At 46.9% G+C, this 25,702-nt stretch overlaps 1 protein-coding gene across 1 annotated transcript in view; it reads right to left on the bottom strand.

The window, feature by feature from the left end:
* The window catches only part of abch1 (ATP-binding cassette, sub-family H, member 1), an 88,169-nt gene extending 62,792 nt beyond the window's left edge, over window positions 1-25,377 (bottom strand). Inside the window, exons 1-5 of the mRNA XM_072507123.1 lie at window positions 24,726-25,377; window positions 10,597-10,740; window positions 9,815-9,974; window positions 8,191-8,345; window positions 5,520-5,627 (exon numbers count right to left, since the gene is read on the bottom strand). Coding sequence (XP_072363224.1) covers window positions 5,520-5,627; window positions 8,191-8,345; window positions 9,815-9,974; window positions 10,597-10,718 — 545 coding nt within the window. The 5' untranslated portion in view covers window positions 10,719-10,740; window positions 24,726-25,377. The remainder of the gene's footprint in view (window positions 1-5,519; window positions 5,628-8,190; window positions 8,346-9,814; window positions 9,975-10,596; window positions 10,741-24,725) is intronic.
* Window positions 25,378-25,702: the final 325 nt, after the last annotated feature.

The raw sequence follows: 25,702 nt of genomic DNA, 5'->3' as shown, positions 1-25,702 counted from the left end.
CCTAACTGGGGAAATAATGATGTTTTAAAGGAGTTCTCTCCTTTCCTAAATTCTGGCACCTATTATTCCTCAATACACTGCCAGTTTTCTGCAAAACCTGTGTGCCAACAGTGACTGTCCGAGCACATTGTGTGATGGGATCTGGATTGCTCATCAATTAAATCACCTCAGCCGGTGAAAGCAGTGAGATTTCTTCAACTATGTCAAAATCCCAGAAATAGGGATGGGAATTTGAACCACCTACTCAATAAAGATTATATTGAAGGTTTCACAGTGTAGTTAATATCAACCTATTGTGGGGAATAGTTACGCCCCCTGTGGGCTGGCGTTCATCACCACAATGACCAGTGCTACAGCAGTTTGGCAAAAGATACCAACACCAAAAATGACAACTCACAACATCAACTGGTAGGCTTGAGATGGTTTTCTTGGAGAGTTGTCTACCTTCTCTGCAGACTCAGCACCATTCCATGTTCACAGCAAAGGATGTGCCAGGCACTCACTGCTTATAGATAAGGGGCGGGGTTCTCCGTTCTTGATGGCCAATAGGGTTTCCCAATGTGGACTGCCCCACGCTGTCGGGAAACGCATGTGCGTGGGTGCACTGCCAGCACGGCGGAGGATCCCGCCGACGGAGAATCCCGCAGCAGGTCTTTCATTTCAGCAAACAGGAGAGAGAGAGAGAGAGAGAGACCGAGCCGAAAGAGAAAATGCTGGAAAATCTCAGCAGGTCTGGCAGCATCTGTCAGGAGCGAAAAGAGCTAACGTTTCGAGTCCGATGACTGTCAAAGTTGACAAAAAGAGTAATTGGACACGAAACGTTAGCGCTTTTCTCTCCCTACAGACGCTGCCAGACCTGCTGAGATTTTCCAGCATTTTCTCTTTCGTTTCAGATTCCAGCATCCGCAGTAATTTGCTTTTATTTTATAGAGAGACAGAACGTTCCTTTCACTTCAAAGGTCTAAACGCCTCTGCCCAGTTCTCACAGAAAGCATCATGCAGGAACCAATCACTGACCGTTGTCAGGTAGAACAAGGTCCTTGGTCAACCCACTGGTTGCTGATGTGTTGCGTGCTTTGGATCCATGGAACACATACAGGCCACCAACACTTAAAATAGAACAACACTATTTTATTAAGATAGAAACTGTTGAACATACTTTCACTGTGGATCAACACAATGTTAGATTAAACTAAAGACCTATGCCTATCCTAACCAGTCTATGCACTCAGCACATGGTGAAGATCTGTGCTGTAAGCTGTAAGCTCTGTCCTTCTGAGAGGCTGCATCCCGAATGAGCGGGAAAACTGATGCCCCCTGTCTTTATAGTGAGTGTGCTCTAACTGGTGATTAGCTGCGGTGTTGCGTGTGTTGATTGGTCTTGCTGTGTGTCCATCAGTGTGTGTGTCTGCACCATGATATACTGGTGTATATTATGACAGTTGCCAGTTAACTACTCAAACTGACTTCCTCCAAACCTGGTTCTTAAGCTCCACTCATTATCGAGGAATCTGGGGCTGAATTCTCCGATTTTGAGGCTTTGTCCAGAGGAAGTGTCTAGTTTTATGACAAAAAAATCCACGAGGCACCGGCACGATCCTCCGATCAGTGAGGGGGCCAGCAGCCGCACCACGTAAAACACCCAGCCTTCACAAAATAAACGACCGAAGAATTGTCGGGTCCGCGGCCGCGCATGCACACGGTGACAACCTGCAGCAGTCACGCCGTACAACATGGCGCCGGCCACACGCACCACTCGACCTGCCAGATAGTGCCTCCCTGGACATCCCCTCACCGGCCCCGGGTGAAATACAAATCCTGGGAATACAGTGGGCTGAATTCGCCACTCCCCGATGCCGAAATCGCGTTTGGCGAGGGGGCGGAGAATCCCCGATGATGCCAAAATCGGGGGCGGGGGGGGGGGCTCTGCTTTAGCGATGCTCCGCCCCCTGAAAAGCGGTGTTCTCTAGGAGTGTGCCGCGCCACATACCCACAGCCTCAGGCCATTGCCTGAGGCTCGCCCCGCGATGCACCGTCCCCGACCGGTCGAGTGCCCGACGGCATGGAACAGGTGTTGTCTCACCCGTCGTGAACTTAGCATGGCGGCTGTGGACTCAGTCCAGCGCCGCCACAATCGAGGGAGAGACGATCCGCGGGCAGGGGGGCTTCATTCGGGACTGGGGCACTGTGGGCAGGTGGTCCGGGAGCGGCTGAAGGGCGGTACTATTTTTGTGATCCGGGTCCGCGGGCTGAGTCCGCCATGAAGCACGGCGCAGCCGCTGCAGGCCACTACCATGCGCATGCGCGGCCACGGACCCGGAAATGCTCAGGGCCGTATCGGCAACTAGAGCTGGGAGCTCTATGCTGCCTCCCTGCTAGCCCCCAGCAAAACGGCAAATCGGTGGCCGTTTTGCGCCAGTTGTCCTGGCGTAAAACACCACCGTTTTCACGCCGGAGTGGGGACTTAGTCTCCCAAACGGACAATCCAGCCCAATGTCTTGACAAGCAGGCTGCTTCAACTTTTGAGTCTTCTGCTGAAAGGCACATCCCGATTATGGGTCCACAGACCAAAATATCATGAAATGGGAACCACAGAAATAAAGAGGGGGAATTCTTACAATCCCACTCCTGCTGCTCTGTCCCACAACCCCTGCAAATTACCCTCTTCATGTATTTATCCGGTTCCCCATTGAAAATTAATATTGAATCTGTTTCCACTGCCTTTGAAGCAACCCATCCCTGATCACAACTCACTGCTTAAAATAAATTCTCCTCATCGTCCCTCTAGTTTTAGCATAAAATATTCTATTTTATTCTACACAATATGGTTCTGCTTTATTCCTGTTTTAAGTGTAAGTGCTGTGTGGCAGTTCGCCAGATGCTGACTCATCCAATTCTATTCCTGACTGGGTTTCAGATTCAGCTCATCTATTTTAACAGCTACCCCCTTCTAAGTGACAACGTGTTTTATTTATTAGCTCTTTGCACTGAGTGTTGATCACAATTCAACACCTACTCACAGTGGAATATTAATGCTGAGGAGGAGACTTTAAAATAGAGAATGAAATCAGACAGAACTGAGATGTTAAACCCAGAAATCAAGAAGTCAGAATGTCCAATGAAGAATTTGCACACTACTGTGAAGGCACGAGGAAAGCTGAATTCCAATTTAGATATTTCAATATATGTTACAATCTAATCCAAATTTAAAAAATACAAGAGTAAATAGGGCGGCACGGTAGCACAGTGGTTAGCACAGTTGCTTCACAGCGCCAGGGTCCCAGGTTCGATTCCCAGCTTGGGTCACTGTCTGTGCGGAGTCTGCATGTTCTCCCAGTGTGTGCGTGGGTTTCCTCCGGGTGCTCCGGTTTCCTCCCACAGTCCAAAGATGTGCAGGTTAGGTGGATTGGCCATGCTAAATTGCCCTTAGTAAATAAACAAAAAAAAGAGCAAAATGTTGCAGAAACTGCAAACCTGAAATAAAAACAGAAAGTCTCAGAAACACTCAGCAGGTGAAGCAGCATCGATGGAGAAAGAAACAGTTATGGGTGGGATTCTCCCTAACCCGAAGCAGAAATCGGAATCTGCAATCAGGCGGAGAGTGGATTCCAACGCCGGATCCGGGTCACGAGCCGGTTTGCAATGCTCTGCCCCCTCCAAACCGGCGTCATCCGGCCTTGCGCAGTTGCAAGGCCATTGGCGCGTCATCAGCCAGCCCACCTGCGACGCTCCACCCCGATGGGCTGGGTTCTCGACGGCGTGGGTCACGTGCGGTCTCAGCAGTCGGGAACTCGGCATGTCGGCTGCAGACTGTGTCCAGCGACGCCACACTCTTCTGTTAGGACTGGGGAGAGTGGTGGGGGATGGACAGTGCGGTTGGGGTGCGCGGGTTAGGGTTAGAGCATGGCCGGCACCATCATTTCCGGCGCAACCGGATCAGGCTGTCAGCTCTGCGCATGCGCAGCCTGGGGCCCGGCCGTTCTCCGCGGGTGGTTCACACAACGCCGGTGCTAGCCCCTCACCGGAACCAGAACTGGTGAGGTGTCACGCCAATTTTCCTGTCGTGAACCACCCGCGATTCTCCATTGACATCGGCACTTAGCCACCGGAAAGAAGAATTCCGCCCAATGTTTCTGGTCAATGATCTTTCATGAGAATGGGAAAGGATTAGAGATGTAACAGGTTCTCAGTAAGTACAGGAGCAGAGAAAGGGAAGCAAACTTTCTTCTTGTAAGATGGATTATACCATCATCATTAACTCTGTTAAGCATTGCCTGGCGTGACGTGGCAGAGCCACTCTGCCATGACAATCTCTGCCGCAGTCACTGCAGAGCAAGACAGTGGCTGAGAAGGTGCACGAGTCACTGGCCTGTTTTTTCTGGGCCTCTCCTCAGCCAGCTGAGATTTCCATTTCTGCTCGCCTCTTCCAATGCCATTCCAAACAGCCTCCAGAGGTCATGGCCATTGGTGATTGTCTCCCTATTGTCAGCGTCATTTTCATATCTCACTTGCAGGCATCCTTGCAGTGGAAATATGGATGCCCAGGAGGTCGTGACTGAATACAGGTTGTTTTGGGTATACAGCTGTCATCCATTCAATGAATGTGACTGAGCCAGCACAGAAACCATTGGTTTAACAATGAGCGTATGCTGATGGCATTCACATGCTCCAGGACTCTGAGCTAGTGACCATATCCTGCCAACAGATGCTGAGGAGACACCTGAGACAACAAAGGTGGAAACTGGTCAGCTGTTTCTCCTGCTTGGCACATGTTGTCTTGGTTTTCCTGATGTTGAGGAGGACAATGAGGATACAGACTTAATTTGGTGTTCTCAGTCAGATTGCTGTTGTTCCACACTCTCTCACTCAGTTTATAACAGCTGCAGCTTTTGCAATGTGTGTGTTGATTTCAGCATCAAGTGACAGATTGCTGGTGATTGTGGAACTTAGATATGTGAAGCTATTAACAAGTCCAGCATCATAATGTCAATGCTGATAGATAGCGGGCAACATCCTGGACCATATGTTTGCTTGGTGTCAAATGTTGTTTGAAAATTGTTCCTGTAAAGCTTCTTGAGCATTTAGCTTTGTTAAAGTAACTATATAAATGGGCGTTGTTTTTGTTGTTGGTGTAAACATTTCAAATTCCTATTAAACTGAATATTTTTAGGGGCTATTTGGAATCTGTTACCAAGCAACTATCTGTCATAGGGATGACACCTTCCTCCTTTCTGCAGCACAGGTTACTTCCCAGGTACACAGACAGCTCCAGTCGTACTGACCCAATGGGAGGGAGTTTTAATGGGTGTCCCAGAGAGGGCGGAGTACAACAGCTGACAAACACATTAACTAGACTCCAAACAAAGCCATTTGCAACAGGCAGCGTTAAGATGTAATTTGCTACAAATGGTTTCAATTTCTCCCAAAAACTTATACAAGACAAATTGGAGAAAACTGCCTTTTGGCTTCTCAGTAAAAGTTCTGGGTATAGGCTGGACAATCTGGCCCAGAATTAATACCTGGCTCGTAATATGGGATCCACTCCCACAGTTGGTTCGTCCAATAAGAGGAGCGGCGGCTCCTGGAGCAGAGCAGCTGCCAGAGATATTCGCCGTTTCTGACCACCACTAAAAAGAAATCAGAGCCCACTGGTCAATAAAACAATTTATTATTGTTAATTATAGTGAAGTTCCAACAGAACTCTTGCGAGATAAATGCCACGGTAACTGGATTCTTACAGCATTGCAGGCAAGTAGCTACATGTTAAAACATAAAACATATTATTGAAGGAAAAATTCCCAACCCTACCACCAAACTCGTTTCCATGGAATTGTCAATGGATTTCCCATTGTTGGTGGGAATTCATAATAATAATAATCTTTATTGTCACAAGTAGGCTTACATTAACACTGCAATGAAGTTACTGTGAAAATCCCCTAGTCACCACACTCCGGCGCCTGTTCGGGTACACATAGGGAGAATTCAGAATGTCCAAATTACCTAACAGCACGTGTTTCGGGACTTGTGGGAGGAAACAAGAGCACCCAGAGGAAACCCACGCAGACACAGGGAGAACGTTCAGACTCCGCACAGACAGTGACCCAAGCCGGGAATCGAATCCGGGTCCCTGGTGCTGTGAAGCAACAGTGCTAACCACTGTGCTACTGTGCTGCCCCAACTTCAGTTGGAGATGTTCTGAATTAATTTTGATATGTAATATTCCATATGGCGGTGGCACGATGGTACAGTGGTTAGCACTGCTGCATCACAGCGCCAGAGACCCGGATTAATTCCGACCTTGGGTGGCTGTGTGGAGTTTGCACGTTCTCCCCATGTCTGTGTGGGTTTCCTCCAGGTGCTCCGGTTTCCTCCCACAGTCCAAAGGTGTGCAGGTTAGGTGGATTGGCCATGATCAATGTGCAAGGTTACGGGGATAGGGCAGAGGAATGGGCCTAGGTGGGGGTGATCTTTCAGAGGATCGGTGCTGATTCAAATGGGACAAATCTCCTTCTGTACTGATGAGATTATATAGATTTCACACAACATTTTGGAAATCTGACAGCAACTCTGCTATCCTCACTTTTTAAATATGTGGAACTTTAATTTCTGTATTTATGGGATCAGAAAATGCATAGATTGACAATAGTTGGGGTGTAAAGTTTTGCATGTTTTGAAATTTGAATTAATGTTTTGGAGATTCTGACCAGAAACATCTCTTTGGTGTCAGACCAATCACATTATTATTGACATGTTCTCTCTCCTATCCACTCAGGGTACTGGTGCTGAACACATTTCCTGCTTCTAGTCACTATTACACTAGAACCAGCTGCTCTGACAGATTTGTTTGGAGTTTCTTCCTTGCAAATTCTCCCCCTTTCAATGTCCCATCTACCCGATGTAACACTTAAAAGAAGGTCGGAGTAGGAGAGCAGGTGCACACCCTCCCCTCCCTATCCACTCTCCCATTCCTTCACTCCCATCCCCTAACCCCCTCTCCCCTCATCCACATCCCCATCACCCACCATCCCTTCCCCCTCTCCCTCTCCACAGCTTCCCATTCCTTCACCATCTACTCCTCCTAGCCCTCTCCCCTCACCCAACAGCCCGTCCTATACCTCTCCCCTCACCCAACAGCCCATCCTATACCTCTCCCCTCACCCAATTCCCCCTATCATAGAATCAGAGAACCATAGAATTCCTATAGTGCAGAAGAAGCCTATTCAGTCCATCGAGTCTGAACTGACCCTGCAAAAGAGCATCTTACATTGGCCCAATTCCCGCCCTAACCCTGTAACCCTACCTAACCGCTGGATACTAAGGGGGAATTTATCATGGCCAATCCACCTAACCTGCACATCTTTGGACTGTGGGAGGAAATCCACACAGAGACGGGGAGAAAATGCAAACGCCACACAGTCATCCGAGTCTGGAATTGAATCCAGGTCCCTTACGCTGTGAGGCAGCAGTGCTAACCACGAGGCTTCCCATGTGCTACCCTTCTTTTTTTAAATATATATTTAAAGTACTCAATTCATTTTTTTCAATTAAGGGGCAATTTAGCGTGGCCAATCCATCTAAGCTGCACATCTTTGGGTTGTGGGGGCGAAACCCACGCAAACACGGGGAGAATGTGCAAACTCCACATGGACAGTGACCAGGGCCGGGATCGAACCTGGGACCTTGGTGCCGTGAGGCAGCAGTGCTAACCACTGCACCACCGTGCTGCGTCCGTGCTATCCTTCTCACCTCAGCCAACTCCCCCGCCTATCCCTCTCCCCTCACTCAGCTCCCCCTCCTATCCCTCTCCCCTTTCCCAGTTCCTTCTTCTACTCTTCTCCCCCCACTCACCCCTCTCTCCACTTTGGCCCGCTCTCCTTCCCCCAACCAGGTGTAATTGAGATTTTCTGGGAGTTGTCTTTTCTTGTTTTTCATTCTGAGAGTGAAGGCAGAAAAGGTTTGGGTGGGTGGAGCGTTTATCATTTCAATCCCTTGCTCCCTGCGGTCCTCTTTAAAAGTCATTGGATATGGTTGAAACTTCATAGAAACCATAATTTTCACAAAATTAGGTTGAGCCTCTTAATTGGACGTGACAGAATGGGAACAGGTTGGAGATGGGGGTGTGACGGGAACAATCCTCTCAGAATCTGCTTCCTCGTTGATTCATTTAGTTTAGCATAAAAACACACATACCTCAGGTGCTTGACAAGTTGATTCTTGTCAGGAAGATTCAGAAAATTGATGAGGAACGAGAGACGAGTTTCTATGTCTTTTCTGATCAGACCATGTATTCTTCCAAAGAACCAGAATGTGTCCTTAATACTAAATTCGTTGTATAATGCTAATTCCTGTTTGATTTAAACCAAAATGCGTATTTATTGATGTTACACAGGAGCAATATACAGCAAATAAACCTTAACTCAGTTTCATAGACTTATACACTGATAAGTACAGCCCGCACCAAAAGGGGGCCATTCAACCCATTCCACTTGCACCAGCTCTGTTAGAGTAATCCAGTTAATTCCAAACACCCACTGTCTCTATATATCTGTAATGTTTTCCATCTTCGAGTATTCATCCAATTTTCTTTTGAAGGTTCTACCACTGAATATTCACCATCTGAATAGGCAGTCATTCTACAACTTAAGCACTCCGGGCGAGATTTTCTAGCCATTCCCGTCAGCAGGATCTCTGGTCCCGCCAATAGTGACCCCCCCCCCCCACTCTCCCTGCCACGGGTTCCCCAGCAGCAGAGGGTGAGAAAAATGGGCAACTCCGTTGACGTGACCGGAAGACCACGCCGACAGCAAATGGTGGGCACCTCCTCCGTCGGGAAACATGCTGCGGGAAGGGGCAAAAATCCCACCCTCCTTGTGCAAATGACATTTCCCATGTGCCGTCACTGGTTCTTCTGCCTAACATCTCAAATTTGTGCCCTTTGATTGTGGGGGTGATACCCACGCAGGCACGGGGAGAATGTGCAAACTCCACATGGACAGAGACCCGGGGCCGGGATCGAACCCGGGTCCTCAGTGTCATGAGGCAGCAGTGCTAACCACTGAGCCACCGTGCCGCTCTCTCAAACTATTCTGCCACCTTCAATGATTTATGCACATGTACATCCAGATCCCTCTACTCATGTGTCCCTTTGGAGTTGTAGCTTTTATTTCAAATTGTTTCTCCATGTTCTTCCTACTAAAATGAATCACTTTCCATTTCTCCACATTGAACTTCATCTGCCACCTGTCCGCCCATTTCACTAACTTGTCTATGTCCTTTTGAATTTCTACACTGTCGTCTTCACAGTTCACAATGTTTCTGAATTGTCTTCAAAGTTTTCAATTGTTCCCTGTACACCAAGGTCCAGGTCAGTAATATATATCAGGAAGGGCAAAGGTCCCAACACCGACTCCTGCGGATCTCGACTACACACCTTCCTCCAAACTAAAAAACATCCATTAACCAACATTCTGTTTCCTGTCACTCAGCCATTTCATATCCATGTTGCTAATATCCCTTTTATTTCATGACCTATAACTTTGTTCACAAGTCTGTTGTGCGGCACTGTATCAATGCATTTTGAAGGTCCATAGACACTATATACCCCACATCAACAACATTACCCTCATCAGCCCTCTCGGTTGTTACCTCTTCAAATAACTCATGCAAGTTAATTAAATATGGTTTTCCCTGAAGAAATTCCTGCCAACAGCCTATGTTAAGAAAACTTTCCACATCAGAATATAAAACCGTAGGTTGTCTGAGCCACTGAAAACAATAATCTTTACAAAGTCTAAAGATACATGAAGATTTGTACCTGAGGCATATATCCCACCATCCTGCCTGGTACCTCATGTCCCGGGAATGCTGGAGGTTTTCCCAGGACTGTCATTGTTCCCTTTGAGATGCGTAATCTCCCCAAAGCACAACGCAAAAATGTTGTTTTCCCACAACCACTTGGACCCAGCAGCCCGTATCTGAAACAGATATATCAATGCACACACTTCTTACACATTCTGCATTTCACTGCTAACTCACTAGAGTACAGGACACTTCACCATAACCTGTGATGCAACACCTTATGGCCTTTGTCTCTTTCTGTATTAAGAAGTTTAAATAAGGCATCATCGAACTTTCTCTCTGCTCCTTAACATTGGAAATATTGCAAGTCTGAACAAAATAAAATAAACACAGCTCGAAGGAGGGACAGCTTCCACCTCATTTTGACAAATCTTCAGCTGTAAAAAGGGAAAAAACCTATCAGTATTGGGCCTGGATTTCCTGTGCTTCCGTTTTCCCAAGGTTCAGTGACCTCCATATGGGGTTTGGTACGTCACAGTGGCTCAAAGCCCATCCCAAACAAGTTTTATACATGGGACTGATGTTTCAGGCACAGACCCAGGGCACATTGTTCAATCTTTGTGGTGTGGGTTGCCTCCATATTGGAGGCCTATGTGCCCGGGTTCCACCTGTAGAAAAAGGCAGCATAGGAATTTTGAGGCCAGAATGTGTTGGTAAATTAACTGAAATACGTTTCTGAACACATTTTCGATAATACAAGAGCAATCCTTTCAGATATAATCCAGCAGCAATACTTACATCTGCCCCTGCAGCAAAGTGAGGTGTAAATTATTGAGAACATTCAGCTTTCCATAGGACATGCAGACTCCCCGACACTCGATAACAGACTGGCTGATGTCATTGGCTTCATCTGGATACATAATGCCTTGATCAGCAAAACTGCTGAAATTAAAAAATTTAGATTTCATAGAACTGAAAACAAATTAAAACATATGGAAAGATGGCCTAGATTGCCCAGCAAGCATAAAAATATATTTTCAATGCAGAGAGTGAACCAAACTTGCACATAGAAGGTCAGGTTGTTAATGATAAATCATTACTTTCACTTTCGTAATGGAGAGGGATAGGTACGTGCAACAGGGCAAGGTTTACAATTGGGGGAAGGGTAAATACGATGTTGTCAGACAAGAATTGAAGTGCATAAGTTGGGAACATAGGCTGGCAGGGAAGGACACAAGTGAAATGTGGAACTTGTTCAAGGAACAGGTGCTACGTGTCCTTGATATGTATGTCCCTGTCAGGCAGGGAAGAGATGGTCGAGTGAGGGAACCATGGTTGACAAGAGAGGTTGACTGTCTTGTTAAGAGGAAAAAGGTGACTTATGTAAGGCTGAGGAAACAAGGTTCAGACAGGGCATTGGAGGGATACAAGATAGCCAGGAGGGAACTGAAGAAAGGGACTAGGAGAGCTAAGAGAGGGCATGAACAATCTTTGGCGGGTAGGATTAAGGAAAACCCCAAGGCCTTTTACACATATGTGAGAAATATGAGAATGACTAGAGCGAGGGTAGGTCCGATCAAGGACAGTAGCAGGAGATTGTGTATTGAGTCTGAAGAGATAGGAGAGGTCTTGAACGAGTACTTTTCTTCTGTATTTACAAATGAGAGGAGCGATATTGTTGGAGAGGACAGTGTGAAACAGATTGGTAAGCTCGAGGAAATACTTGTTAGGAAGGAAGATGTGTTGGGCATTTTGAAAAACTTGAGGATAGACAAGTCCCCCGGGCCTGACGGGATATATCCAAGGATTCTATGGGAAGCAAGAGATGAAATTGCAGAGCCGTTGGCAATGATCTTTTCGTCCTCACTGTCAACAGGGGTGGTACCAGGGGATTGGAGAGTGGCGAATGTCGTGCCCCTGTTCAAAAAAGGGAATAGGGATAACCCTGGGAATTACAGGCCAGTTAGTCTTACTTCGGTGGTAGGCAAAGTAATGGAAAGGGTACTGAAGGATAGGATTTCGGAGCATCTGGAAAGACACTGCTTGATTAGGGATAGTCAGCACGGATTTGTGAGGGGTAGGTCTTGCCTTACAAATCTTATTGAATTCTTTGAGGAGGTGACCAAGCATGTGAATGAAGGTAAAGCAGTGGATGTAGTGTACATGGATTTTAGTAAGGCATTTGATAAAGTTCCCCATGGTAGGCTTATTCAGAAAGTAAGGAGGCATGGGATAGTGGGAAATTTGGCCAGTTGGATAATGAACTGGCTAACCGATAGAAGTTAGAGAGTGGTGGTGGATGGCAAATATTCAGCCTGGATCCCAGTTACCAGTGGCGTACCGCAGGGATCAGTTCTGGGTCCTCTGCTGTTTGTGATTTTCATTAATGACTTGGATGAGGGAGTTGAAGGGTGGGTCAGTAAGTTTGCAGACGATACGAAGATTGGTGGAGTTGTGGATAGTATGGAGGGCTGTTGTCGGCTGCAAAGAGACATAGATAGGATGCAGAGCTGGGCTGAGAAGTGGCAGATGGAGTTTAACCCTGAAAAGTGTGAGGTTGTCCATTTTGGAAGGACAAATATGAATGCGGAATACAGGGTTAACGGTAGAGTTCTTGGCAATGTGGAGGAGCAGAGAGATCTTGGGGTCTATGTTCATACATCTTTGAAAGTTGCCACTCAAGTAGATAGAGCTGTGAAGAAGGCCTATGGTGTGCTCGCGTTCGTTAACAGAGGGATTGAAATTAAGAGCCGTGAGGTGATGATGCAGCTGTACAAAACTTTGGTAAGGCCACATTTGGAGTACTGTGTACAGTTCTGGTCGCCTCATTTTAGGAAGGATGTGGAAGCTTTGGAAAAGGTGCAAAGAAGATTTACCAGGATGTTGCCTGGAATGGAGAGTAGGTCTTACGAGGAAAGGTTGAGGGTGCTAGGCCTTTTCTCATTAGAACGGAGAAGGATGAGGGGCGACTTGATAGAGGTTTATAAGATGATCAGGGGAATAGATAGAGTAGACAGTCAGAGACTTTTTCCCCGGGTGGAACAAACCATTACAAGGGGACATAAATTTAAGGTGAAAGATATAGGAGGGATATCAGAGGTAGGTTCTTTACCCAGAGAGTAGTGGGGGCATGGAATGCACTGCCTGTGGAAGTAGTTGAGTCGGAAACATTAGGGACCTTCAAGCAGCTATTGGATAGGTACATGGATTACAGTAAAATGATAGTGTAGATTTATTTGTTCTCAAGGGCAGCACGGTAGCATTGTGGATAGCACAATTGCTTCACAGTTCCAGGGTCCCAGGTTCGATTCCGGCTTGGGTCATTGTCTGTGCGGAGTCTGCACGCCCTCCCAGTGTCTGCGTGGGTTTCCTCCGGGTGCTCCGGTTTCCTCCCACAGTCCAAAGATGTGCGGGTTAGGTGAATTGGCCAATGATAAATTGCCCTTAATGTCCAAATTGCTCTTGGTGTTGGGTGGAAGTGTTGAGTTTGGGTAGGGTGCTCTTTCCAAGAGCCGGTGCAGACTCAAAGGGCCGAATGGCCTCCTTCTGCACTGTAAATTCAATGATAATCTATGATTAATCTAGGACAAAGGTTCGGCACAACATCGTGGGCCGAAGGGCCTGTTCTGTGCTGTATTTTCTATGTTCTATGTTCTATCTCATCACCCAGATCCATAAAGTAAAGTTAACGATCCGGCACAATGACCTTGATTGTTTCAATTGTTAGGGCAACTTAATTCCTTCATTTTCCACACATTCATTGACTCAATGACCAAATGTAGCTATTGTACCGATTACAGGACAACACATCCATCCTCCTACAGTTCCAGAATAACCTGGGTTTGGTGGGACAGGCTGGAAGATCGGCCATGGTCTTGGTGAATGGTGCAGCAGGCTCGAGGGGCAGAATGAACCTCCTCCAGCTCCTGTTTCTTATGTTCTTAATTGAAAACCAGTGCATTTACTGTCAAAGAGCCATTGCCACTGTTTGACAAAACCGAAATCCAGCCTACGGCATCAATAGCTAACTCGAATCAGAAGGAAATGGGTCAGTGCTACTGCAGTCTTTCTCCTGCACAGCTCCACCCAGTGGTCTTATTGCCGGTTACATATTCTGAAATTTATGCACATTTTCATTTTATGTTTTGTATGTGGCGATATCTTCTATTCTCTCACTTGTGCTGTTCCTGCTCCCAGATTTGCAGAACCTATCAAAAACTGCAAACAACCTGCATAACAGGGAGGCAATTCTTCAGAAATGTGGAGTAAATTTGAAGTGTTATGTAATGTACTCTTACAAATAAATATATTTTTTGAAGAAACAATTATCTTGTGGCTTGAACCTACTCCATCCAGAAATATTTGAAACGGATTTAAATATCTGCCTTTGAGAAAGATTTTGGATATGATTTTGTTGGGTGATAATCCTGCATAGTGTTCCCTGAAGAACTTAGCTTCTGGTGTGTCACTGAGACAAAACAACTGGACAAACCAGACAAATACTTGCCCAGGAATTGTTTCTTCACACCAAAGATTGAAAATTCAGGCTGCGTTTGCAAACAAATCTGTCCAGAAATTACTGGTGCTGACCTTAGTTGTTTTTACAAATGCATTTCACCCAACTCCCCATTATCATTCCCAAATCTTTCCTCTTTTCAGTCTCAGGATGGGTAAATGGGCGGTGAAAAGGACAAGGGAAGCAGACTCAGCGGGAGAACAAAGGGACAAGGGGGGGGGGGGGGGGTCTAGGCTGGCTATGACAGATGGCACATGGCAGCAAGGAACAAAACGGCATGGCAAACAGCCACGCTGGATGTCCCCAAACAAAGGGAAACCCTGGAGTGCAGGGGCACATCCACAAGGTCAGTATGGTTGATCCTGCAGGAAGGGAAGGAAAGAAACCCCGATCAAAATAGTCACCTGGAACGTCAGGGGACTGATCGGAGCAGTGAAAAGATCCAGAGTCTTCACCCACCTGAAAAGTATGAAAGCCAACATAGTCTTTCTCCAAGAGACGCACCTGAGGGAGAAGGACCGACTGTGAGTAAAGAAGGACTGAGTGGGACAGACTGAACATTCATGTTACGGGACAAGTGCTGGGGGGTAGCCATACTGCTCAATAAGAAGATGGTGTTTACAGCGACGAGGACAGTTACGGACCTGGGCGGACGGTACATCATGGTTAGTGGGGTCCTGGAAGGGGCACCCGTGGTCCTTGTTACGTGTATGTTCTGGGAGGTACTGAAGATGGGTGATCAGAGGAGAGATTTTCGCATACAGATCACGCAGACAGGAAGGCGAGGGTGGCTAGGCAACAACTGATCAACTCCATACTGGAGGTGGACCGGCAGTACTCTGCGGCCCAAACCGTTGAGCTTCTGGTGGAGAGGAAATAGCTACAAATGGACTTTGACCTGCTCTCCTCGAGGAAAGCAGTGCACCAACTTCACCAGACACGGCTGACCTTCTACAAGCACGGAGATAAAGCCAGCCACCTGCTGACTCACCAGCTGAAAAAGCAGGCAGCCACAAGGGAAATAGCGCAAGTTAGAGACAACAGTGGCAGGTTGGTAGCTGAACCGGAAAAGGTCAACGAGGCATTTGAGACCTTCGACCGGCGGCTGTACATCTCCAAGCCCCCAAAGGGGGACTCAAAGATGAAGGAGTTTCTCCTCGATGGACTGGACATACTAGTCGTGGGACTGGACATACCAGTCTTGGGGGAAGACAGAAGATGGGGCCTGGAGGCACCATTAGTCACGGAGAGTAAAAACTCCATGCAGACGGGGAAGGCGCCGGGCCAGGTGGATTTCTACAAAAGATTTGTGGCAGCATTGGCCCTGCACTTGCGGGAGATGTCCACAGAATCACTGGTAAGGGGCTCCCTGCCATCAACACTGACGCAAGCCTCAGTATCGCTGATATACAAGAAAGACAAAGACCCAATTGAGTGCGGGTCCGACAGGCCCATCTCGCCACTCAAAGTAGGTGTGAAAATCCTGGAAAATTCCTGGCTAGGTGGCTGGAGAGCTGTGTGCCAGAGGTGGTCGCGGAGGATCACACAGGCTTTTTGAAAATAAACTTAGGAGTACCCAATTCTTTTCTCCAATTAAGGGGCAATTTAGCGGCGCCAATTCCCCTACCCTGCACATAATTTTGGGTTGTGGGGGTGAGACCCACACAGACACGGGGAGAATGTGCAAATTCCACACAGACAGTGAACTGTGGCCAGGATTGAACCCGGGTCCTTGGCGCCGTGAGGCAGCACAGACGGTTCTCCGCCTGGGTAAAACTACTATACAGTGCTCCCATGGCGAGCGTGTGGACTAACACCACCAGCTCTAGATACTTCTGGCTGCCCCGAGGCATGAGGCAGGGCTGCCTATTGTCCCCGCTGCCATTTGCTCTGGCAATCGGGCCTCAGAATGGCGACAGTCCAGGCGGCACGGTGGCACAGTGGTTTGCACTGCTGCCTCACGGCGCTGAGGTCCCAGGTTCGAATATCGGCTCATGGACACTGTCCGTGTGGAGTTTGCACATTCTCCGCGTGTTTGCGGGGGTTTCGCCCCCACAACCCAAAGATGTGTCGGGTAGATGGATTGGCCATGCTAAATTGGAAAAAATAATTGGGTACTCTAAATTTATTAAAAAAAAGAATGGCAACAGTCTGGAGAGGTATCCAGAGGGAGGACAGAGAGCATAGTGTCTCACTCTATGCCAATGACCTGGTCCTCTACATCTCTGACTCCTAAGCCAGTATGGAAAGGATCATGAAGCTCTTAAAGGAATTTGGAGCCTTTTCTGGCTACTGTCATGTGAGGGACCCTTTAAGAAAAGTGTGTTTTATCAAATGGTTGCAGTGATGTCACTGTGTGGGTGGAGCTGGAATTTGATTCTGCTTTTTACTTTCGTTTTGAGCTGGAAGCTACTTTGTGGGTCTGAGGTTTTTGGTTTCGTTTTGAGTTGGGAGCTGCATTCAAACAAAGAAGGTGTATTTTTGGTCTCTCTCTCTCTGCATGCTGAAGAATATCTCCAGGTCCGTGTGGAGTTTGCACATTCTCCGCATGTTTGCGTTGGTTTCGCCCCCACAACCAGGTGTGCTGGCTAGGTGGATTGGCCACTCTAAATTGTCCCTTAATTGGAAAAAAATGAATTGGGTACTCAAAATTTTTTTTTTTTTAAATTTTAAAAGAATGTCTCCAGACCACTTGATAACTTCAAAGTAATACCTGTTTTCTGTAGGGAATTCAAACCTACTGTTTTGGTCGAAAAAGGATGTTTGGCTTATCGATGTTGTTAGAAAAGTTATTAAGGGTTACCTATAGAGTACTATATCTTTGGGGGGGTATTTGTGTTGGTAGATGATAAGATGTTTACTGTGTGTTTATTAAATGTTAACTGGATTCATAGAATAAACATTGTTTTGTTTAAAAATACTTAAGATCTCTGTTGCATAACACCTGGAAAGTAGGCCCATGTGCTCCTCATAACCAAAATCTATTAAAGGTTGTAGGTCAGGTGAACTCCATGATATACTTTGGTGTTGTCTAAACCCTGGCCCATAACACTACAAACCTAACCTGAGCAAAAGAAGTGAAATTTTCCCAGTGAACCCGCAAGGGAGAGGGACAGAGCTGGAGGGATTACCGTTCAAACAAGGCAAAACAAATTCCGCTACCTGGAGATCCAAATCGCCCACAACTGGACAGGGATCCACAAATGAAAGCTGACGAGTCTGGTGGAGGAAGTCAAAAAGGACCTGCAGAGGTGGGACACACTCCCACGTGTGCTGCACAGGTTCCTCTTCCTGTTCAGATCTCTACCGATCTAAATCCCCAAGGCCTTCTTCAACATGGTAGACAAACTATTCATGGTGTTTGTGTATGTGTGGGGTTGGGGGGGGGGGAATGAATCCAAGGATGTAAAAAAAAAAAAGGGTCCTACAAAGGAAAAGAAATATGGGAAGCCTGGCCTTTCCAAACCTACAGTTCTACCATTAGGCGGCCACAGCAGAAAGAATGAGGGGGTGGGTGAGGATGGAGGAGAGTTCTTGCATAGGGACGTCCCTTTGAGCCCTAGTCACAACAGCACTCCCATCCCCTCCAACCAAACACTCAAGAAGCCCAGTGGTGGTAGCCACACTCCGGATGTGGTATCAAATGAGACAGCACTCCGGCCTGACAGAAATATCCACCATGGCCCCCTCTGCAACAATCACAGGTTCACGTCAGTAACAATGGACTCCACCTTCAAAAGGTGGAGACAGGGCAAGGGGGCACTGGCGTTTGTGGCATGTACACGGACAACAGACTAGCAACTCTGGAGGAACTGATGGAGAGGTTCCAACAACACAAAGGGAATTAATACATACAGATCAAAAACCTGCTCCATAGGGAAACAACAACATACCCCTAGACGCCAAGACACTCGCTAGACGAGGAACTGTTGGACGCAGGCGACTTGGGGAAAGGGAAATGCTGGGACCTGTACGGATGACTGTTGGAGGATGAATGCTTTCCCCCCCCAGATAAGACAAAAGAAAAATGGGAGCAAGAACTAGGCATAGAAGTAGGAGGGACGGGATTCTGGACCGAAGCATTACACAGGGCCAACTCCACCTCCACATGAGCAGGGCTGAGCCTAATGCAGCTAAAGGTGGTACACAGAGCGCAGCTAACCAGAACCCAGAAGAACAAGTTCTACCCGGAGGCGGAGGACAAATGCGAACAGTGCCAGGGAGGCCTGGCCAACCACGCCCACAAGTTCTGGGCCTGCCCCAGACTTGTCAGGTTCTGGACAACATTCTTTGAGGCGATGTCCAAGGTTGTGGGGGTGAGGGTGGAGGCATGTCCAGAAATGGTGGTCTTCGGGGTTTCAGATCAGTTGAAACCCTTCATGGGGAGGGGAGCCGATACCCTAGTCTTTGCCTCCTTAATTGCCCGCCGAAGAATCCTTCTCGGCTGGCGATCGGCAGTACTACCCAAAGCTGCAGACTGCATGTCCGACTTGTCGAGGTTCCTCCAACTTGAGAAGATAAAATTTGCCATCCATTGGGCAAAACTCGCTAGGGCCAACATTAGGAGCCCAATGAAGGCAGAATGTCCAAATAGGGTCCACAGCCATAGAGGTCGGGGGGTGGGGGGGGGGGACATGTAAATATTTATAATGCTACTTTTTGACTTTTTTTTCTTCCTTTCTGTTATATGTGTTTCTTCTCGTTTTTTCACTGGCCTATTGCACACTTGTAAATATTAATTTCTCTTTGGTTGCGTGGCTCAACAATATGTGCGGTGGTGAACTCTGTCAACATAGAAGTACAAATTGGGAACAATATAAAAATGAGAAAACCAATAAAACATTTTTTTTTTTTTTTAAAAATCATTCGACTTTTAATTCCAGATATTTTATAGAGTTTAAATTGCTGTAGTGGAATTTGAACCCAGGTCCCCAGGTCTTTCCCCTGGGTCTCTGGATTACTAGCCCAGTTACAATGCCACCACCTCCCCCTCAACTCCACCTCTCTGCCATCCATGATCACAGCACACACACATCACCAACATTCCCTGGACAGTCAAGACATTGGCATTCATTTTTTATGATAATATAGTGTTAACCTGAAATCTCACTAGCACCAAAATGCTTGAAGAATCACATCACTTCACACAGCTATTAATTTCAGGGTAAACATTCCTGTTTGGAAACACTTGGTTGTCTAAACATTTGTAATTGGCATTCTGAAATTGACGCAGTGGACAGGAGCTGAGATTCCTGCTTTGGTCAAATGTAGAACAGCACAAAGATAAAAAAGGAAGACAGAACTGACACTAGGTGGCAGGGCAGACACTGCGTGAAAGGACAGAAAACTGTGTGACAAAACTGACACCGGGTGACAGGGCAGACACGGGTACCGGACAGGGCAGACACCGGGTGACAGGGCAGACACGGGTACCGGACAGGGCAGACACCGGGTGACAGGGCAGACACGGGTACCGGACAGGGCAGACACCGGGTGACAGGGCAGACACGGGTACCGGACAGGGCAGACACCGGGTGTCAGGGCAGACTGAGGGCGAGTTCCTGCAGAGGAACGTTCCTCTGGGGTCCTGCCACAGCAACACTCCCATCCCCGCCAGGCAAACACACTACAAGCCCAGTGGTAATAGCCACGTTCCAGTCATGGAACCAGCTAAGCCAGCACTTCGGCCTGACCGAAATTTCCACCCATGGTCCCCATCTGCAACAATCGCGCCAGCCACAATGGACACCACCTTTAAAAGGTGGAGACATGACGGGGACATTGACAATTAGTGATTTTTACACAGATGACTGACTGGCGATGTTAGAGGAACTGACGGAAAGTGTGACGTTCTTGTCGGATGGCCTGATTTAATATTACAAGAACACTTGTAGCTAAAGCTGTAAACGATTTATTAACATTAATCGTGGGTCAAATATATCCAACACAACAGATGAATAACAGTATGAACATGCACAAATACCCGCTCTCTCAGCTCCCTAGTCAGTTGGCGAATTACAACACAACCATGGTATCACGACAGAAAGGTTGTAACTGCCCAACGTGAACGAACTATGACGTTTACAAATCAAAAGCTTCCTCCACAAGGAGGCGACAACATATCCACGGATGCCGAGACGCTCAATAAAAGATAATTTATTGAAGGTTTATGCAGAAAATAGAAAAACAGGAAGTCAGTAAAATGAAACAATATCGAACACTCCACATGTTAACAGTACATATGACACTATAGCAATAGCATCAGAAAACCCCCTTATATACAAAATACATCAGCCACACCGCCAAGAAATTTTAAAACAAAAATAAAGTACCCCTCCACCCATAATAACCAATCGTTACTGTACCCAGTTACCCTCCCCGACTTCCCCCCATCCCCCCGCTGACGTTGTAATATTTCTTGAATACATTAGATGAACGACTTCCACCTCACGAAGAACCCCCCATCCATACCTCTAATGGCGAACTTAATTCTCTCCAAATGAAGAAACTCAGCAAGGTCCCGCACCCATGACCCGATACTTGATGGATCCAAGGACTGCCAGAATAGCAACATTCTCCTTCAGGCTAACAGGGAGGTGAAAGCCACAACATCGGCCTCCTTCCCCACCAAATCACCCGGATCCTCAGATATTCCTAAAATAGCCACCCATGGAGAAGACACGGCCACCATTCCCACCACCTGAGACAATACCTTTGTGACCCCCTCCCAGAACCCCACCACCCAAGGGCAGCACGGTAGCACAGTGGTTAGCACTATGGCTTCACAGCACCAGGGTCCCGGGTTCGATTCCTGCTTGGGTCACTGTCTGTGCGGAGTCTGCACGTTCTCCCAGTGTCTGCTTGGGTTTTCTCCGGATGCTCCGGTTTCCTCCCACAGTCCAAAGATGTGTAGGTTAGGTGGATTGGCCATGCTAAATTGTCCTTGGGTTAGATGGGGTTGCTGGGTTACGGGGATAGGGTAGAGGTGTGGGCTTAAGTAGCGTGCCCTTTCCAGAGCCGGTGCAAACTCGATGGGCTAAATGGCCTCTTTCTGCATTGTAAATTCTATGATTCTATAATTTTGGACAGGAGCAGAACATGTGGGCATGATTTGCAGGGGACCTGGCACTGATCGATCACTTCTGGGAAGAATCGGCTCAGCCTTGCTGCCGTCATATCTGCTCCATGTACAACTTTGAGATAAATAAGATTAAGTCTGGCACACGACGAGAATGCATTAATTCTACACAGTGCTTCTACCCAAATCCAACGTTGCACCAGGCCTCCCAATTCTTCCTCCCATTTTTGCTGCATTGCCATCATCGGAACTTCCTCTTTCCTGGCCAACTCGACATACACATTGGAGATCTTACCATCCCCAATATCATCGTCCGAGATTGGAGCCTTTCTGTGCATGCCCTCCAGGCCAAAATGTAGCCGGAACTGATTCCACACCCGCAAAATGGAAACTACCACTGGATTTGATGAGTACCTACTTGGTGAGAATGTAGAGGAGATGAAGCCAGTGCGAGGCACTCAATGATAGAGGAACTGCTGGACATGGGCGACTTAGGTGAAGGAATTGCAGGGACACGTATGGGCGGCACGGTGGTGCAGTGGTTAGCACTGATGTCTCACGGCACCGAGGTCCCAGGTTCCATCCTGGCTCTGGGTCACTGTCCATATGGAGTTTGCACATTCGCCCAGTGTTTGCATGGGTTTCGTCTCCACAACCCAAAGATGTGCATGGATTGGCCATGCTAAATTGCCCCTTAATTGGGAAAAATGAATTGGGCACTCTAAATTTAATTTTTTTTTTTCAATGTATGGACGACTGTTAGAAGAAGCATGTTCCCCGCTGGACAAGACAGGGGAAAAATGAGGGGAAGAACTAGGGTGGAGACTCTGGAGCGAAGCACTGAACAGGGCAAACTCCACCTCCATATGCGCAAGGCTAAGCCTAAGAATCCTGCTCGCCTGGTGATCAGCAAGGCCATTCAAAGCTGCAGACTGGCTGCCCGACCTGTCAGAATTTATCCAACTGGTTAAAAATCAAATTCGCCATCCAGGGGTCGGAAGAGGACTTCCACAAGGCCATTCATCAACCTGTCCCAAAACCTGTTCCAGGACCGGATTGTAGTCAACAGCCAATAGAAGGGAGCGTGCGTGTGTGTGTGTGTGTTTGTGGCGGGGGAGAAACTGACGAACCATGATTAGCAAAGGGAAGAGAAGGATGGGGGAAGAGAGCAGAGAGGGGGGCAAAAACACACAAGAGCACCAGGAGATGCAAGGGGTACAGAGGCGAGGGAATAAAGCCCAAGGGCAAAAAGAAAACTAGAGGGCATAACAACAAACGATAAAGCACAAGCCAAGGCCAACAATAGGCAATGCAGCTGAGGCTGACTGGCAAAATAAAGTACACAGCCACCAAAGAGGGATGAAACAAGCAACTGTAAATATGTACAGTTCACACTCAGGTGAACTTGTTTAATTTTCCTCTTTATTATTGTTCAACTTCTTTGTTTTCCTGTAACATGCATCTCTTTTGGGGTATTTTCTCTGGTATAAAACTAGAACCCCACCGATTACTTTCTGTAAAATACTACTCACGGGTACAACACCTGTATCTTAACGTTCAAACCAGAAATATGTAATATAATACTAATTGTCAAATATATAATGTGAAAATCCAATAAAAACATTTAAAAAAAAAAACTGACACTAGGTACATAGATTACATAGAACATACAGTGCAGAAGGAGGCCATTCGGCCCATCGAGTCTGCACCGACCCACATTAGTCCCTCACTTCCACCTTATCCCCGCAACCCAATAACCCCTCCCAACCTTTATGGACACTACGGGTAATTTAGCATGGCCAATCCACCTAACCTGCACGTCTTTGGACTGTGGGAGGAAACCGGAGCACCCGGAGGAAACCCACGCGGACACGGGGAGAACGTGCAAACTCCGCACAGACAGTGACCCAGCGGGGAATCGAACCAGGGACCCTGGCGCTGTGAAGCCACAGTGCTAATCACTTGTGCTACCGTGCTGCCCTTGTGCTACCGTGCTGCCCTGATGGGGCAGATACTGGAATCTATTGATTTGATTGTAGAACCAGGTCAGTTAATAATAATCTTTATTCGTGTCACAAGTGGGTTACATTAACACTGCAATGAAGTTACTGTTAAAATCCCCTAGTCACCACACTCCAGCACCTGTTCAGGTACACAGAGGGAGAATTCAGTATGTCTAATTCACCTAACAAGCACGTCTTTCAGGACACATCCACAAAATCAAACGACACCACCAGTCAATGTAGGTCAATCACCATCAGAGAACAGATCATTTGCAGCTTGGGAGTTTGAACTGCTAACTGGTCTACACAACTGCTCCACCACACATCTGCTGACCCGCAGACCAGTGTATAAAACAATGCTTCCTTTTTTCCTTGCCTTAGTCAGAATACACCAACCACAACCTCTAACAGAAACTTATCTGAACCTGGTACATATCTCAGTTCTGCTCAGTCACATCGCCAACTCTTTTAAAAGTCCAGATTCTATCTATTGACTTTATGGTAATAATTAATGCATAGTTCATAATCCCTGTGACGTCTATCGAGAAAATTAATGTGAGGCTTTGGTCAAAAGATTTTGAGCAATCCAAATATGCAAAGTCTAACATCAACCTGGTTACTCCCTTAAAGAAACCAACCAGTTTGCAAACCACAGCCTGATTTTAATTCACGAAATGTGTCCTAATAATAACTCATTATTAATAATATTATAATAACTTATTCTGTGCCAACCAGGGAGCATTGAACAATATAATACATGGCGAATGGCTAATTTCCTAGTTCGTGTGTTGACCTTTTTGAACGTCAGAACAACGATCAGTTACTGAGAACAATCCCAGTTTAAAGGAAATGCAGCCCGGAGTGAATTCTAACACAACTCCCCGACCTCAGTCACCTCACACCATCCAGTTTTGAGACTCCTCGCCCTGTGCCAGCTCAGATTTGCACCGTTGGTGTCCATTACACATTGTAGTAATGGTGATAGGACTGGAGAACAGACTGGTGTAAACTAGTGCCATTTAAATCCCCACCTGGAACTGTCGTGAGGAACCTTTCTCAATGAAAAAGATTTGACTAATCGATCAGATTGGTTCATCTTTTGAACGCTGTGAAGGTAACTGCACCATTCGAAAGTATTTGCATTCCCTTGAGAAATTGCATTTTCTTCATCTGCAAGTGCATTTCTGCTTGAAGCTGAGTGGCTGTCTTTAACAAAACTACTGGCTGAGTGCTTGTCAGATCAAACCGGAATTCTTTAACCCGCTTTCTTTCCGACTGAATCGTTTAGCAACGCGTAATGGTTTGGTAAACACAATTACTTCATAAATACCATCAATTTGTGCACAGCGTCGGCAGTTGTAGGGATTCACTTGACACAGGCTGATTGTCTTGTTTACACCTTCAATAAGAATTGCGGACTTCGGACTTGAAACAGGCTCCAGCAGCATTCCTCTGTGGGGCTCCTCGACCGCGGTAAACCCAGGCCGGAACAGGAACTCTCCATCAATCGGGGCAAAACTGGTCAGTTCCACTGAGGTAAACACCGCTGCGATATTGTGTGTGATTTATATCGGATGGATCCCATTTCACATGTGATTTAACTCGAGTACCAACGTTTCAGCCCTACCCATCTGCAGGAGACAATTCTAAACCCCAAACATTGTTCTTTTTAACCCTTTCTGTGCCTTTCAAATCTGGTCTTCACTTCCCGAGTTACTTTGTGTCTGAGAAATGTTTACATCTCCGAATTCCCAATGTGGAATTTCACTGAAATCATTTTTGGGATGGTTACACCTTTTCTGTAATTTCCACACCGACCTCAAACATTTCACATCAGCAATTATCAAACAAAACTTGACATCGAGACACACGAGGTGATAATGGAAGATGTGACCAAAGTTAAAGTAGGTTTTTTAAAGTGAGATTGATAGATTTCGAGCGACCGAGGGCGAGGGCCGAGTTGCAAGACCAGACATGATGTTGAATGGTGAAGCAGTCTGGAGGAGCTGAATGGGTTCCTCCTATTTTTGTATGTTCTGAAGGAGTGTCTTAAAGGGCCAGGTGGAGAGGTTGAGGGAAGGAATTCCAGAGCTTGGGGCTCAGGTACCTAAAGTCACAGCCATCAAAGGTATAGAATTTACAGTGCAGAAGGAGGCCACTTGGCCCATCGAGTCTGCACTGGTCCTTGGAAAGAGCACCCTACCTAAACCCACACCTCCACCCTATCCCAGGGACCCCACCCAACCTTTTTGGGCACTAAGGGCAATTTAGCATAGCCAATGCACCTGACCTGCACATCTTTGGACT

The sequence above is a fragment of the Scyliorhinus torazame genome, chromosome 1 (genome assembly GCF_047496885.1).
Source record: "Scyliorhinus torazame isolate Kashiwa2021f chromosome 1, sScyTor2.1, whole genome shotgun sequence".
Taxonomy (NCBI): Eukaryota; Metazoa; Chordata; class Chondrichthyes; order Carcharhiniformes; family Scyliorhinidae; genus Scyliorhinus; species Scyliorhinus torazame.
Note: the sequence above shows the minus strand (reverse complement) of the source record. Positions and strands in the feature narration are given on the sequence as shown.